Genomic DNA, 18,109 nt, shown 5'->3' on the forward strand with positions numbered 1-18,109 from the left:
GTTGTGGCTGGGAAATTAAATTCAAATGTTTCACCAAATTTGAAAATGAGAATAAAAAGCATCAATAATAATGACAGAGAAAAACGAAGTACGAAGTAAATTTATTGTCGAAGTGCAAATAAGTCACCATATACAACCATGAGATTTATTTTCCTGCAAGCGTTTACAGTAAATGGAAGAAACACAACAGAATCAATGAAAGACCTCACCCAACAGATGACATATGTGCAAAAGACAGCCCTGATCTCAACATCATCGAGGCTGTCTAGGATTACCTGGAGAGACAGAAGCAAGCAAGACAGCCAAAGTCTGCAGAAGAACTGTGACAAGTTCCCCAAGAGCTTGGCACAACCTACCAGCCCATTTTCTTACAAAACTGCACGATAGTGTACCTAAGAGAATTGACAAACAAGAGGAAATCTGCAGATGTTGGACCTCTGAGCAACACACACAGAATGCTGGAAGAACTCACAGGACAGACAACATCAATGGAAAAAAGTACAGTCAACGTTTCAGCCCGAAACATCGACTGTACCTTTTTCCATAGATGCTGCCTGGCCTGATGAGTTCCTCCAGCACTTTGTGTGTGTTGCTAAGAGAATTGATGCAGTTTAAAGGCAAAGGAGGTCATGCTGTATTGATTTGATATAGGTATTTTTTTACTGTTTACTGCTTTTTATGGTAATGTCTTAGATATTTAGAAACTTTTCATTTCCTTATTATGAAAGCATCTTTGCTTTACAGAACTTTTACATGTGTATAAGACTTTTACACAGTACTGCATGTAATGCAAAGAAAAAGAGCAAATATAGTGAGGTAGAATTCAGAAGTTCATGTACCATTCAGAAATCTGGTGGTGGAGAGGAGAAAGCTGTTCTTAATATGTTCAGTAATTTTCTTCAGCCTCCGATATCTCCTCTCTGATAATGAGAAGAGGGCATGTCTCAGATGGAGAAGGTCCTTAATGATGTATGATATTTTCTTGAAGTACCTTCTTTTGAAGACGTCCTCAATGTTGACCATGGTGGAGCTTACGGAGTCTACAACCCTCTGCTGATTGTTTATTGTCCCAAAATATAAATTATCTGCAATCTGAGACGCAACATTGGGTTGCTGCAGGACCTATCCATCCAAATGCAAGTACGTTTTCATCTCACCTGGAGATCAGACTCCTCAGAGATTGGAAGGACAATGCCATGCAGCATCAAAGTGTGCATTCTTTAAACTGGCTGAGTACCCTGTTACACGTCATGTTCCTGCAATGGGCTGGGTTGATCAGACCCAAGCAATTCGAGTGCCCAGGAGATGTGGTAATAAGCGTACAAGCGCAACAAAGTAACTTAAGCCTAATTTATTATCATAAAAATAGAAAGCACCAATAAACCACACAAAATGCTATTTAGTAAGTCACTAAGATTTCAGGGCTCATGGTTCTTAGTCACCACTTGATTGTTGCTGTTTTTAGGGGAACCCCAAATTCTGACTCACTGCTGAAACCACCCCTGCGTCCCAGGCACTGATCGCGATTCCCCAGTCTAAGTGAAGTCCAAAGAACCAAAAGAAAAGCACCCCAATAAATACGAGTTCAACAAGTGAAGAGAGACACATAGAGATAGACAAACTCTTTGATCATTTGTTCTCACACCATTAACTCAGCCTGGTTTCTTTCATTCAAACAACTCATTGTTACAGTACACTCATTAACACAGTGCTCAGCAGACCCTTATAAATGAATTAGATACTTTAATGGTCACTCCACCAATGTTTTGGATTTAACATTCCTTTAATTACAAAAGAACATTTATATTACATATAAGCAATAAGCTCGAATCCAAAAAGAACCCATCAAACCCATTTGACAGACACTAAGAAAGTGACCAACAGATTAATGACTGTTGGTCATTAAAAGACATCCTCGTGTTAATGGTGTCTGGGACTAAGAAAGAATCCAGCTGCTATCAGCAAACCTTAGACAGTAACAGTGTTTACTTTGACAGACATCCCACAAGCTGTAAGCTCACAAAGAGTTAAATTGTCATTTTGAACTGGTCAGACAGTCAACCAGTATTTCACAAAATTTAATACATCACTGTTCCTTCCACAACTTCCCTCCCTTTTGCTGTCATGGAAGAAAATAATATTGTTGTAAAAACAGAAACCACTGCAATTTCTGATCAGCTTTCATATATCTCGAGCCAATTTTTTAAAAGAATATGTAATTGTACATATCCATCACAGGAGATTCTGAAGATGCTGAAAATTCTTGAGCAACACACACTAAATGATGGAGGATCTCAGTTGGTCAGACAGCATCCATGAAGGGAAATAAACAGTCAATGTTTCGGGCTGAGTCCTGATGAAGGATGCTGCCTGACCTGTGGAGTTCTTCCAGAATGTACTGTATCTGTGTTCTGTTTATTTATTATACTTATTGCAATGTCTGGGCTTTCATTTGTTACCTGAATATAAGGATGTTTCTAATTCCACGGTTGCTATTTTATTTATGTTAACAGTAGGTGTGTATCTCATTACTTGCCTTTATGCTTACTTCCAGATCTTTGTTGCACAAGTAGAGGGGAAAAATTTGTGCATGAGCAGGAAATCAAGTTCTTTGCCAAGGTACTGTGTGTTTGGGAGTAAAGTTGTAAGATATTTAAGAAAATTAAAGCTGATTGTATCTGATTCCACAACCTTCACTGACAATGAGTTTGAGATATTAACTGCTCTCCATGGAAAAAACGTGTTCCCTACAAATCATCTTTAAAGCAACTTCTTTTCATCTTATACCCTCTTATTATTTTGATACTTCTACCATGAGAAAAAGGTAATGATCGTTACCCAAGCTATGCCTCTAATAATTTTATATTCCTCAATAAAGTCAACCTTCAGCCTCCTTTGTTCCAGGGAAACCAAGCTCAGCTTGTCCAATTTCTCCACTTCTTAATAACTTTACAAAACAATCTACTGACAAACTTCAACTCATTCAGAATATTGCTGCTAGACTTTTATCCAAAACCAGGATGAGGGAACGTATCACTCCCCAACTAGCTACTCTGCATTGGCTTTCTGTACCTTTTAGAGTTTATTTTAAAGTTCTCTTACTTATTTCTAAAGCTATTAATGGTTCGGAACCAGAGCACATCACAGAATCATTTTTGTTCTATAATCCTGCTCGAGCTGTCAGTCAACTTCTCCCTCAAAAGCCGGTCAGCTTTTTTGCTATTTGCTCCTAAATGTGAGAACGTAAGAACATAAGAAATGGAGCAGGAGTAGACCATCTGGCCCGTTGAGCCTGCTCCACCATTCAATAAAATCCATATCGAAAACTATAAGGGATGCAGACTCAGTTGACCCTTTTAAACGTCAGCTCGAAATCTGCTTATTTAACCTTGCTTTTAATCTTTTTGTCTGTTATTTTCATTTATCTTTATTTTTATTTTCATATTTGTACTTTTATCCCTTTGTAAAACCCTTTTAACTACATCGTCTGTATGAAAAGTGCTCTATAAACAAAGATATGCATTATAACTAAAAACTTTCAATTTAGTTGACATCCTTGCGAATCTCCTCCCTATTGCATGGTGACCAGTGATGCATAATATATGTTAAGTTTGGTCTAATCAATACTTGGCAACATAATATCCCTATTTTCATTCTATGTGTTCCAATCTTTGACAGCAAGCATGCTATAAGCCACCTTCAACAATGTAAAAACCCGTGTGGCCACTTTCAGGGATTTATGGACCTTAAACTCCCTCTATTTATCAATATTCCTTAGTGTTCTACCATGACCCACATTTGTTCTACTCCTACTCCTGACGAAGGGTCTCGGCCTGAAACGTCGACTGCACCTCTTCCCAGAGATGCTGCCTGGTCTGCTGCGTTCACCAGCAACTTTTATGTTTGTTCTACTCCTAATAGTTTTCCAAAAATACATCATCTTGCAGTTGTCAGAAATAAATTCCACCTGCCATTCTCTGCCCAACTTTCTATCTGATCTCCGTCCTGCTATAGCCTTAGATAAGCTTTGTCACTGTCTACACCACCAACAACTTTATGTCATCCATCTATTTCACCTCAGGGTCAGCTGTATGGTAACTCATAGAGATTAGTTGGCATGATTAGTTAACAGTTTCAGTGTAAGAGAGAATCTGCAGATTCTGGGAATCCAAGCAACACACACAAAATGCTGGAGGAACTCAGCAGGCCAGGCAGCATCTATTTCGGACTGAGATGTCGACTGTACTCTTTTCCGTAGATGAAAACTGCTGAGTTCCTCCAGCATTTTGTGTGTGTAGCTTGGATTTCCAGCATCTGCAGATTTTCCCTAGTTTGCGATTGGATTACTACTCTGCTAAGTCTCTTCCAGGTATGCCTACCCATCCTGAAGAAGTTTAAATCTTCCCTTCCAGTCCTGCTGAAGGGTCTCGGCCCAAAATGTCCACTGCACTTTTTCTCACAGATGCTGCCTGGCCTGCTGAGTTCCTCCAGCATTTTGCGAGTGTTGCAGACAATGATGAATTTTTGCTTACTTAGCATGCCAGGCAGAAGCTGTAGAGCAAGAAAGTAGGAGCATTGAAAAATGGTGATTATCTGTGTTGTCGGACGTACTAAACGTTCTTCATTTTTGCAGGTCGTTCTTCCTTTAATTGACCAATATTTTAAGAACCATCGTCTGTACTTCCTGTCCACTGCCAGTAGTCCTCTAAGCAGTGGGGGGCATGCATCCAACAAAGAAAAGGAAATGGTAACAAGGTAATATTTGATTGTGTTTCGCTATATGAGTTGTGGGGTGGGGCGGGGCTGAATAACATGCCAAAATTTTCATTGTAGTTTTGCTATTTCAGACTAAGGACTTCCATCATTTTAACAGGAAGTAGATAAGGTGAGGGGTTGGGTAAGAATTAGGATGCTGCACAAATATTAGATTTACATCGAAATATATAACTGATAAACTAGCAGAGTGTTACATGGTTTGCCTGGGCTCAATAGCAGAATTGAGACTGAAATCAGTTCAGTCTGCGTCTTGTATGCAGCACTGTTTTCTGCTTGGTAAATACCTGAAATGTCACCAGATCTTAACACAAAACATCCCAACGTTTCAATGTATGTTTACAGCCATGGCTCTGAGCTTTTTTTTGGAAATGAAGTTTATTCTCACTGTCGCCAGGAAAGACAGCATGATTTGAGTTAAGCTTGCAATGGAACCAAACGTTAGCTGATTCATGGCAAGATCAGCTCAAATGGGAACAGATTGGAAATGTGTCAGGTAAATAGAAAGTTGACCAGACTAGCTACATGCACTGCACTGTACATTGGAACTAGAATTGCAAATGGTTTATTATTGTCACATGTACTGAGGTACAGTGAAAAGCTTGTCTTGCATACTGTTCATACAAATCAAATCATCACACAGTGCATTGAGGTAAAACAAGGTAAAAGGATAACAATGCAGAGTAGACAGTAACAGTTAGAGAGTAAGTAGAGTGCAGGTTAACAGTAAGGTGCAAAATCATAACGAGGTAGATTTTGTGGTCAGGAGTTCACTTTATCAGACTAGGGAAATATTTAAAAGTCTTATAAAAATGGAGTAGAAGCTGAACAGCGCATACAGCAACCGCCGGGTCGGACTGTAGTTTGTGAGGAATTTGTGAATCTTAGTTCAAAGTTCGAATTTATTATCAAAGTATATCATACACAAGCTTGAGATTCATCTTCTTGCAGGCACTCACAAAGCAAAGAAACACAATAGAATTTACCAAAAACAAAGATGGCCACTTAGCCAATTTGCAAAAGAGGACAAATTGCACAAATAGTTTTAAAAAAGTGAACAAAACACATGGAACACCAACTGCATAGTTCCTGAAAATGCGGAGCCCGTTCAACACTGAGGCGAGTGAAGTCTGTTGCTGAACCTGGAGACGTGGGTCTCAAGCCTCCTGCACCTCTTGCCTGACAGTAGTGGCAAGAAGAGAGGGAGACTGGTCACACGCAGGCAGACGGCACTGCTCTCATCCTCCATAATTTTAATCTTGCACAGCGCTTTAATTGGTGCAGCCTAATGGAGCCGACCATGGGGTTGTCTTCCGCTATCAGGAGCAATGCAGCATCCACCCTCAGCGATGACCTCCCCGGCTGCACAGGCACTCTCAAGAGTCTGGATCACCAAATCTTCCAGGAGATCATAAAAACATCAAAAGTACATTTTTAAAAGGGAAATTGCAGACTGCAGCGATCACAGTGCAGAAGAAGAAATATATCTACTGGAATATCTAGTAGTTTTGTGAGCTGTCTGCAAAGCGTTGCCATTGATCGCCAGCACCATCTTAGCTTAGATTGCTTCTCCATTATTTACAGATTGGAATGTTTCTCTATTATTTTCACTGAGTAACTGTGATTGCAAAGGATAAATACTAGTTTTTTGTTAATATAAGTTGTTCGAGTGGATTTAAATTTTTTTTACTGATTTTTTTGGGCTGGAACATTCTTGATAAATTTTCAAAACTTACAGATGTTTCTGAATAATTTTGAATACCTGAAAGATTCATTTGACATTGTGATAGCTGACTGAGCCATGAGTATATGATTCTCCAGGTTGTCAATATCTCTTCAGTGGTTTTGGGGTGGGTCTTCTGTTCTGCCTTCCTCCCTTTATGTGACCCAGAAAGGCCTCAATGCAGGGGATTGAACCGGGTCTGAGTCATTAGTATGCAAGATTAAAGTTCACTGGTGATATCAGATAATATGTCAGGTCCTCACATTTGACTTTAAAGCCCTAATAAAACTATTTAGGATATTCAGGTGTGATAAAGCCATCTCTATTTTTAAATCCTGATTCTGTTTGTAATGAGTGGATGCATTTGAATGTTAATTATTCAGTTTTCTTTTGTAACTAAACCTCTTGCACTTCATGCAGGCAGGTCATAGCCAGTAAATCAGTATCTCCCTGATTCTCTGCAATTGGGATGTGCAAAATTAAGCATTAATATGAAACTGAACAATTTATTTGACAGATACAAGCCATCTTTTATTAAGGCAAACAACTTGTTGAACTGTAAATTATCTGATCTTTATATGAATATTTAAATTTTTATGCAATCTTTGGAAGATGCAATTTAAACTCTTGCATTTCCAAGCAGAGGCCAAATCACAGGAGAGGCCATATCATGTGATTAGAGTGCCATCTGGTGGAGGGATTTGGTAAATGGTGAATACTTTTATCAGAAGAAGCAATATGAAACGGGACAATTTATTAACTAAACAGATAGGGCTTTATGTTTTGTTGGAGAGGCAGTGGTTAACATTGTCCAAGTACCATACTGGAGGGCAGCCTTGATTTTCAGGTCTCTGGAGTAAACCTGAACGTACAGCCTTTTGGCACAGAGGTGAGCGTGCAGCTGACTGACTCTCCGCTGTCAGAGGTTAACTGGAAATCCTATTGAATGTGAGATAGTTATCAATGAAAGTAAAGATTCGCCAAGTCCAGGAATGAGTTCTATTTCAAAGAAGTAGATATACCCTGTTCTTTAAGAAGGTTCTGGTGAACAGGCAGGAAAGTGGAGTTGAGGCCAGGTTAAGATCTTCCATCATGGTATTAGAAGATAGAATAGGGTTACTAGCTCTTCCTTCAGTTAGTCTTGACGAAGGGTCTCGACCCGAAACGTCGACTGTACCTCTTCCTAGAGATGTTGCCTAGCCTGCTGCATTCACCAGCAACTTTGATGTGTGTTTGCTAGAATAGGGTTTAGTCCTACTTCTCCCATTCCCATAGATTGTGGAACCCGTTGGGTTGCCAATACAGGCAGACCGACACCAGTATCCTCTTCCAGGCTAATTCCCACAATGCTGAGTTGGGGAAAAAAAACTTCACAAGGACATTCCACACCTCACTGTAAAAACATAACAATGCTGTTGAAATGTAAATCCCTTACCTGAGACCGCTCAAGTTAGAAGAGATGCTTCAGGAAATAAATTGTGTGAAGATGAAAGTGGAGCAAGAGTAAGTCTTATGCCCCTTTGAGCCTGCTGCTTTCAATGACCTCATTGCAAGGAACTGAACCGGATCCCAGCCAATTGTACTCACTGGTAACCACAGGAAGATAATTGGCAGCTTTAATCAGCAGTCACTAGTACGCAAGATTAAAACTCACTTGTCACATTTCAGGTAGTATCTCTGGATCTCCTGTTTACCTTTAAAACCCTCATAATAAACTACAGCCTAGGAAACCTGTTCATTCCACCCTCCTATCCAAAACATTCCAAGCGCTTCTTGTGTCTCCTTTGAAAGTAGATAGAGGCTGTTCTCAAGAAGCTGAAAGATCATTTGACCCAGTACCTAATCCAATCGATCTCTAGTGGTGGAATATACAGATCAGGTAGAGGACGATTAGTTAATTCTGAATTCATGGACTTGTAATGGAAGGGAGGTTTCCTAAGTCTTGAGGAACCACCACAGAAGCAAATCAAAGTTTAATCTAGAGGGATTCAAGTTGAGTTCACATTGTATCTGAAGTTTTGTCATTGGCAGATAATGGAGAAGGTGTACAGAGCAAAGGCCAAGGCATTCTCCCAGGATGGCCAGGAATGGAAAAGTCCTACCCTAGCCATCTTTTCTTCTGATAGCTGTTTGTTTAGGACATTGGGTACTGAGCTCGGGACAGGTGACATTTCCAAGCTCTGAGCCAGTAAACAGTGTGTAATGATGGTTAACACTGGTGAATTTAGAGTGCTGGGAAATTAGATAATTAAGTGTGAGTTGGGAAAAAAATAAGGAAAAAGCTGTCATTAATGTAACAGATTAAAATTAGCATATGTGGTGTGAAATTTGAATGAATCAAGGCAAAATAATACCTTTTCTTTAATGAGCTTTTATTTACTAACACAGAATCTGCTTGTATCATTTCAATGAAAGCTTTGCTTTTGGCTTTACTTGTGATTTGCATATCTTTTGTGTTCTTGTGTTACAGACTCATAATCCAGATAGCAGCATTTCTCTAAAGTTCTGTAAAGGTTCCTCGCTGTTCATTTAGAGTTGCTTTCTTCATGATTATCTCTATACTTAGTAGGCTTTTATTTCAGCTGTTTCCTTCTTCTGTTTCTCTTTCCCTTCTCTTCTTTCTTTCCCTCTCTCTACTTCAGCCTCTTCTGCAAACTTGGAGTGCTTGTCAGAAACAGGATATCACTGTTTGGTAAGCAAAAGGCATGAATGAAGCATGGCACCATATTGTCTTCTCACCATGTGTTTTCACCTTTTGCATGGAGAGCTTCGCATGTAACAGCTTTGGCTCTCAGAAGTACTAGGATCCTCCCCTTTGCATCCTGGTCCACCAGCAACACTGTCGCCTCCTGTAGTGCTTTGCCCTTTGCTTCACCCACTGTCTCGCTACTGATAGTTGTTTGTGCTGGTTTCTTGAAACTTAGCCTTCTTTCGGTAGCCTAAGCTGTTCACAGAAAAAGAGTAATATTTTATCTGGCTTATTAGTAGCAGGTATTGTCTGTGACTGCCATTTTCTATTTCAGACTTCCAAGTATTTACATTAATTGAGTCAGTTTTTTTTAGGTCAAAAACAACTATTTAAGACTATGCATGACAGCCCTATTCCCCTTGTGACCTCTATAACAGGGGTTCCTAACTTTTTTCATGCCATGGACCAATACCATTAAGCCAGGGGCCCATGGACCCCAAATTGGGAACCCCTGCTCTACACAGAGGCCATTCGAATGGTCATTCTGTAACAGGCAGTCAGTATTCGGAAGTGTGTTTAAAATGGTGATCAGTAGCCTATCTGATGAAAACGATCGTTGAAAATCAGTTCTGAGAAGCCTGGGGAATTTACATGATTCTCGGTGATCTGTAAGCACACGACACATCAGGTATGCTCAAGAGAAGGGTTTCAGTAATTGTGTGGGTATCTCCTGCTGTTAGAGCTGAACATAGTATCATGTTGCCTTGGATTTGCACAGGGTTTGTTCTACCTCTGGCCATAACCCCAGTTTTTACTTAGGCCAGGTATCCAGGGTTCCAAAGTTACACTGAAACTTTTCCAAAGTTCCAAACTTTCACTCAAACATAATTATCCATAATGTGCTGGTTTATCAAGGAGACTTGTTAAAGATACAGACACAGGACTACAGTGGAAGTTAGTGCCGTATAAGAAACGTATAGATGATAAGAAACATATTTAGAGTGGACAGCCAGTGTCATTTTGCAGAGTGCAAATGGCTGAAATGAGAGGGCATAATTTTATGATGATTGGAAGAAAGTATAAGGGGGATGCCAGAGATAGTTTAGTTTAACGCAAAGTGAAAAGTGCATGGAATGCCCTGCCAGGAGACATGGTAGAGGCAGATACTCCAGGGAGATTTAAGAGACTCTTAGTTAGGCACATGGATGGAGGACTATGTGGAAGGGAGGCATTAGATTGATCCTGGAGTAGGTTAAGGGCCTGTTCTGTGCTGTATCTCTAAATGAATAAATAAATAAATAATGTCATCACATCATTGTGAAATGAGGGCCTGTGTTGTTCTGTGTTCTTTGTAGCAACATGAACCCTGAAAAACTGGTGTACCTCTGAAAATATCTGTGTACGTGCACTGGTTGGTAGAACCTATGGTCTAGAATTCCATCTGCATTTGATACAAAGAGCCATGAGTGCGTGTTTGCACTGCTTCTGAGCTTTGGTTACCATTGAGCTGAAAGGAGATGAGAAGCTCAGGGGGATGCTCTGTAGCAAACTAGCCCATGAACCCACTGTGGGTCAGCTTTAGAACTGTGTGTAGTTCTGGGAAGTACATTACACTGAGGATATGATGGCAGCAGGGAAGGTGCTGAGATTTGCCAAAGATGTTGCCAGGGCCGGCGAATTTTAGTTGTAAGGCGAGACTGTTAGGTTTCGGTCATGCTCTTTGCAACAAAGGGCACTGAGAGGAGATTCATGTGAGATTTACGTCACTAAACAATGAAGGATGCATATGCAGGTCAAACTCTGAGTGATGATGCAGAAAGTTTGAAGTTAATAATTCAACTCCTTCTTCCTTAGGCCACAAACTTATCAATCACCCCTGATGAGTTATTAACTGATGAGTTATTAACTTCAAACTTTCTGCGTAGTCACTCAAAGAGTTGAACTGCACGTGCATGTAACGAGAGCTGTATAACTCATCTCCTTCTACCTTAGGCCATGAACTCATCAATCACCCCTGCTGTGGACAATTTCTGGAGGTCCCAGATCTGTATGCTCCACGACCGCTGGACTAAGTGTGTAAATGTAGGAGGGGACTATGTTGAAAAATAAATATGCTGGGCTTTCTAAAATTGACTCCTTCTACCTTGGGCCACGAACTAATCAATCACCCCTTGTGTAGTTACGAGAAGCAGACAGAGTAAACAGAAAATCAGAAGAGAAAACAAACCATTGGGGGCACTGATTGAGGGTAATTGATTGAAAGATTTGAAGGAACATGAAAAAAGATTAAACTGGGATCTGGGACTCACTGCCTGAATTAGTGGTGATGCCAGAAGCCCTCATCTCATTTAGAAGATACCTGAGTGAGTATTTAACGAGCTGAAATCTGTTGGGCTATGGACCAAGGGCTGGGAGGTTGGATTTAACTGCTGCACGTCTGCATAGCATGGTCCCTTCCTGTGACGTAATTTCCAGAATATTTGATCCAAACTGCATGTGGCTTAATCCCCCATAATGTATCTAAACATAAGTCATGCTGGTTTTATCGAGTGAAATTCAAAAGATATACAATTACTAGTTGTGGTATTTATTTGATACTTAGCCTCTGTTTTATTGCACAGTTAATATGATTTGTTGTTGTGCACCTTGTGCTATGAGAGGTTTTGGACTATCTTTCGAAATAGGATCCATTTTGCCCAGGAAATTTAAAGCGATCTTATTCTTTCACGCAGGGAGTGATGCCACCTCAATTGTAAACTGTCTTCACATACTGGGTCAAACTTTGGATGCCAGGTAAAATACACAGTTTAGTGATTTTTAGATAAACTTGGAACAATGATTCCAGAGAAATGGGTTCAGCTGGCCTGTGGATATCCAAGTGTCTATGATAGGGTTCTAAGCCCTTTAATCCCAACTGGTCCACGGTGAGTTAAACAGGATCCCTGTGACTTTTAACAGACAGAGGAAGAAGCTTTGGCTGGAATCTCAGGGTAAACTTAATATTTTTCTATTGAGCTGATTGATTCCTGGCCATTCACCCGCCACTCACCTTGCAGTGGTTGTCAGGTGACCCCAGGTGGAGTTGGTGCCATCCAGTTTGCACTGGTGCATGGGGCAGGTCAGGTACCAATTCCTTGCCCTCGCTGTCGGAGTAACCCCCATCGTTCCACGGGTGACTGTCATGGATTGACACAACATCCTTTGTGATGTTTCTGAGCCATGTCCTTTACTTCTTCCTCTCGCAGGGATGAGGCCTTTGGAGCTTCGGTTGGCGTTTCTGTAGCACTGGGCTTTTACAGGATGGGGTTGCCAGCCTCATGCCCAGCCCTCCTCCTTGAATTCACCTACCTTAGGAAATCCACTCCTCTGCCAAAGCAGGACACGGTATTTGTCTACTTAGTGCACAGAAACTGAATCAAAAATTTGTTCCAGTTTGCCCTGATGACATGGGCCTCTCAGCCTCACACAAAAGTCAATTTAATTGGAGATTTGAGCCGTGCTCTGTTTAAGTTATTGGAGCCAGTCTTACCTGCTCTGTTGCTTTTAAGATTAGGGCATAGATCTCCTGTTGGGTAGGGCTTCTTGCTGTTCATTCTGACTTCCTTACCCATATCTTTGCTGCTGATGTTGTCTGAGTCCACATTCATGTCTCCAACTGATCCCATGCATCTATTCTTTTCCTGTTCTTCACCACCAGAATTCGGACTTCATGTTGTGCCTGAGACCCCTCTCCCCTCACACCCTAGTTTTCCAGTCGCATGTCTGACCCACTGCGTTCCTAACAATTCAGCCCTTTGTTGCCTCCACCAGCCTCTGTCATTATTCCCACCTTTCCCTCCCCTACCCAACTCCATCTGCCAATCGCCCATCCTCACCTGCCGTCACATGCCCCATATCCACCATCTACCCCTCACTTATTTATACTGGTTATCTCCCTTGTCCTCTTTTAGTCCAAATGAAGAGGCTATGATATTGATTTTCCATTCCCCTCTGCAGATGCTGCCTGATGTACCTTCCCCTGCTATAATCCCTTGTCCTGTTGCCACAATTTGTATCAATTTGGACTTCAGATCTGATATTCCTAACACTCACTTACCCTCTGCTCAACAATCTCTTGCTCTCTCTTGCTCTCTCTTGCTCTCTCTCGCTCTCTCCCCCTCTCTCCCCTCTCTCTCCCCTCTCACTCCCCCTCACCCCTCACCTCTCTCCCCCTCTCACCCCTCTCACTCCACTCCCAACCCCTCTTCCCCTCCTCACCCCCCCTATACCCCTCCCTCTGACTATCCCCAGGTCCCTTTATCCCTCCCCCTCCCCTCCCCTCTTTCCCCCTCTCTTTCCCCCTCTCTTTTCCCCCTCCCTTTCCCCCTCTCTTTCCCCCCTCTCTTTCCCCCCTCTCTTTCCCCCCTCTCTTTCCCCCCTCCCTTTCCCCCCTCCCTTTCCCCCCTCCCTTTCCCCCCTCTCTTTCCCCCCTCTCTTTCCCCCCTCTCTTTCCCCCCTCTCTTTCCCCCCTCTCTTTCCCCCTCTCTTTCCCCCCTCTCTTTCCCCCCTCTCTTTCCCCCCTCTCTTCCCCCCTCTCTTCCCCTCTCTTCCCCTCTCTTCCCCCCTCTTCCCCCTCTTCCCCCCTCTTCCCCCTCTCTTTCCCCCTCTTCTCTCCCCTTCCCCCACTCTCCCCCTCTTCCCCCTCTTCCCCCTTCTTTTCCCCCTTTCTCCTCTCTCTTCCCCCTCTCTCTTCCCCCTCTCTCTTCCCCTCTCTCTTCCCCTCTCTCTTCCCCCTCTCTTTTCCCCTCTCTTTTCCCTCTCTCTTCCCCCCTCTCCCCCCTCTCTTCCCGTTCTGTTTTCCCTCTCTCTCTTCCCCCTCTCTTCCCCCTCTCTCTTCCCCCTCTCTCTTCCCCCTCTCTCTTCCCCCTCTCTCTTCCCCCTCTCTCTTCCCCCTCTCTCTCCCCCCTCTCTTTCCCCTCTCCCCCCTCCCCCTCTCTCCCCCTCTCTCCCCCTCTCTCCCCCTCTCTCCCCCTCTCTCCCCCTCTCTCCCCCTCTCTCCCCCTCTCTCCCCCTCTCTCCCCCTCTCTCTCCCCTCCCCCCTTTCCCCCTTTCCCCTTTCCCCCTTCCCCCTTCCCCCTTTCCCCTTCCCCCTCCCCCCTTCCCCCTTCCCCCTTCCCCCCCCTCTTCCCCTCTTCCCCCCCCCCCCCCCTCCCCCCCTTTCCCCCCTCCCCCCCCCCCCTTTCCCCCCCTCCCCCCCCCCCTCTTCTCCCCTCTTTCCCCCTCTTCCCCCTCTTCCCCCCTCTTCCCCCTCTCTTTCCCCCTCTCTTCCCCCTCTCTTCCCCCTCTCTCCCCCTCTCTTCCCCCTCTCTTTTCCCCCTCTCTTTTCCCCTCTCTTTCCCTCTCTCTTCCCCCTCTCTCTTCCCCCTGTCTTCCCCATCTCACACCCTCTCTCTCACCCCCTCCCTCTCCCTCTCCACTACCACCACCATGCTTCTTCCTTCCTTAGATCGGCACTTAACTAATGTCCTATGCTAGCCCCACAATCCTCCAAGAGGACCACAAACTTCTCAATGCACAGAGAGCTATGTTGACTGGAGTTTGGGCTTAATGCTTTGGATCTTGGTAGGATCACCCTTGTCAAACAGGTCAAAGGGTAGAGTTCAGACTAAGAGGTCCACTGGTCCTCCGGGTTCAGCGGTTCAGCTTAGAGTGAACAACCTTGACTGATAAAACAAAATTGTTACAGAAACAGTAATAAAGACTCATTCTATATCTGTGTGCCATGGCATGGACAGACAGAGACAGAGGACTTTTATTGCTGCCCTAAATGCCAGTGGCATAACGGGCAGTAAGTAAGCAAACCCCCAAAGTGGCAGAGTTCATGGAGGAAATAGCATATACTATTTTCCCCACACAATGCACGATCATGCGACAAGCCAGAGACTGGAGGCACAAATGAATATAGGGTTTCACACCAGTCTTATCCTTGATCTTCCCAATCACACGGCAGTGTTAAATGATGATTTTCAGGCATAGTGTCTTTTTTAAGCTGGGGTTTTCAATCAGGTTTATTGTCAGTGGTGTGTATTGTGAAATTTGTTGTATTATGGCAGCTGCACATTGCAAGATATTAAAAAAAACTACTAAAATTTAACATAAAATATGTAAACAACCAAGAAATAGATAATAGCGCAAAGGAGAGGGGTGATGTTCATGGATTGGGTGGTGTTCAGGGAGGTGACTTATGAACGGATCATTCAGAAATCTGTTAGCAGAGGGGAAGAAGCTAAAATGTTGTGATGTCACAACACTACAATGAAGGTTTATTTTTGTTAAAGAAGAGGAGCTCTTTACGACTTCAAAACTCAGGAGGCCTTGACTGCCTCTTCCTCAGGTCTAAATAGGTGTTTCAATTCACACAGGACGTTGATGAAAACTGGCCTGGAGTCTGTCAAGTTGGCTCTGCGGGCATTTTTCGAAAGTGCAGCAGAAGATCTGGAGAAAACCATAGAAAATCTCAAACTGGGTCAGTTCACTCACACAAGGACGCAGCCGAAAGGAGTGACCCAGATCATCAATTATACCACAGTGGCACTGCTGCCTGTCCTGTCATCGCTGTTTGAGCACATCGGGCAACACCAGTTCGGCGAAGATCTCATCCGTAGGGTTCTCTTTTTAATGTTATTTATGAACAACCGTGATATTTTCTGTAATATATCTTAACATAAAATGTTTCATTCCTTTCCTCTGGGTGGATGTTCTTTTGAGTGGCACACTGACTAAACCCCGGTACATCCAGCAGCTTTTCCTGCCCTTATAACAGCCAGGTCTCTGTAATGGCCACAACATCGTAATTCCCTGTACTGATCCATGCGCTAACATCATCACACTTAATTTTAATGCTTCTTTAATTAAAGACAATGTATTTCAACCCATCCAACTGACTGCATTTATGCCCTACCACTGTCTATCCTTCCTCACAGTCTCTCTGCACATTGCATCTTCCTTTACCACAACTGCTCCATCATCTGACCTGCACTCTGATTCCCTGACAACCTACTTTAAACCCTCCCCAACAGCTCCAGCAAACCTGCCCACAAGGATTTTCGTCCCTCTGGAGTTCCGGTCCAACCCATCCTTTCTCGTACAGGTCATACTTTCCCCCGAAGAGGTCCCAATGATCCGCAAATTTGAAACACCACACCAACTCTTCAGTCACAAATTTGTCTGCCATATCTTCCTATTCTTACCCTCACTGGTGCGTGACACAGGCGGCAATCCAGAGATTATTACCCTTGAGGTCCTTTTTTAGCAACCTTCTCAAGTTCCTCTTAAATATTTCACCTTTCAGCCTTAATACATGACCTCCAGTTCTCGTCTCATCCAACCTCAGCAGGAAAAGGAAAAAGCCTGTATGCATTTACCCTACCTATGCCCTCATAATTTTGAATACCTCTATCCAATCTACCCTCATTCTCCTATACTTCAGCGAAAAAAGTCCTAACCTATACGATCTTTCCCTATAACTCATGTCCTCCAGTCCTGGCAACATCCTTGTGTATTTTCTCTGTACAATTTCAAACCTATTGATATAGGTGACCCAAACTGCATGCAATATGCCAAATTAGGCTTCACCAACATCTTGTTGAATGTATATTTAACAATGCCTGTACACAATATTTTGGCTTATGGAGTGCCAATGTGTCAAAGGAATAGAAAACTCAAGGCTCATGAACGTGACCAGAACCCACTAAGCACCTGTTCTTGAAACTTTATTTGATTACTCAGAACAATCTCAACTGCTGACATAAAGTGGTACAACTTTAAATTTCTCTGAGGAGCTCTGTAACAGAGTGGAACCATAAATACTGCCCGTGATTAAAAGCTGCAGTGACTTTGTAAGCTTTCTCAACCCCAGGAACAAGCATAAACCTGTATCTTTAAAAGGGTGGGTGGAAGGTGCTAAACTTGCAATAAACTATTATCAACTGCTGGTTCTTTTCTCTTGCAGTGGATGACGTCCAAGTTTCTGGTTACCGAATATTAAACAGTTTATATGCACTGGGTACAGGAAAAAGCATATATGTTGAAAGGTAAGGACATGGCAAATGGAAGTATTAAACATAGACCACATATATCCATATTACAAACACATAGATGTTATTGCAGTGTGGAGATCATAATGAAGTTTCCAGAGGAACTTCATCAATATTGAGATATTGTGCTGGATTTTGTTGGCAAAACCATTCCCAATACTACACCGGTAGCGAGTATTTAAAACATTCTGACATGTACTGTCAAATATGAAGTTCTGGAATTACTGATAGTTTATTCATTTATTGAACTGCACATATTTGACCTGGTGATAGATCTAAGAATGTATTTCAATGGAATTTCCAAGGCCCCAGATTTGAAATAATATCTGCAGATGCTGAAATCTGGAGCAAAGCAAAAAAACAAATTGCTTGTTCTGCTGAGTTCTTCCAATTTTTAAAATGTTTTTAAAGTATTTTATTGTTTTCAGTAATCTTTTTTACTTCATAACAATATTTGTATTTTGGTTATTTACTTCAGTTTTAAGCATGTTGATGTCAGACAGGTGCGCGCGCGCACACACACACACACACACACACACACACACACACACACACACACTTACTTTATGCCTGCGAGAATTTACCAGTTTTAAAAATCTTCAGAGAAGATGTGGGGTGGACCAGCACAAAGTGATCTGAAAACTAATGGATCAGAACAACCTTCTGGCTTGAATTTCTATCACATCTACTCATGGTGGACAATTAAAAAGGTAGGAAGACAATTAGGGTAATAGGTACTATGAACATCTCCAACCTCAATGATAGCAGAACCTTAGACAAGGCTGAAACATTTGCACTTTTGGTCTGCCTGTTGAACAGAGTGAATAATCATTCTTGTCTTTCCTATGA

The 18,109-nt window shown here is 42.5% G+C and overlaps 1 protein-coding gene across 1 annotated transcript in view; it reads left to right on the top strand.

The window, feature by feature from the left end:
• ryr2a (ryanodine receptor 2a (cardiac)) overlaps nt 1-18,109 on the top strand; it is an 801,439-nt gene that overhangs the window by 589,588 nt on the left and 193,742 nt on the right. Inside the window, exons 59-64 of the mRNA XM_063055593.1 lie at nt 2,555-2,619; nt 4,634-4,755; nt 9,139-9,188; nt 11,918-11,978; nt 15,587-15,825; nt 17,176-17,257. Coding sequence (XP_062911663.1) covers nt 2,555-2,619; nt 4,634-4,755; nt 9,139-9,188; nt 11,918-11,978; nt 15,587-15,825; nt 17,176-17,257 — 619 coding nt within the window. The remainder of the gene's footprint in view (nt 1-2,554; nt 2,620-4,633; nt 4,756-9,138; nt 9,189-11,917; nt 11,979-15,586; nt 15,826-17,175; nt 17,258-18,109) is intronic.

This window comes from Mobula hypostoma, chromosome 8 (genome assembly GCF_963921235.1).
Source record: "Mobula hypostoma chromosome 8, sMobHyp1.1, whole genome shotgun sequence".
Taxonomy (NCBI): Eukaryota; Metazoa; Chordata; class Chondrichthyes; order Myliobatiformes; family Myliobatidae; genus Mobula; species Mobula hypostoma.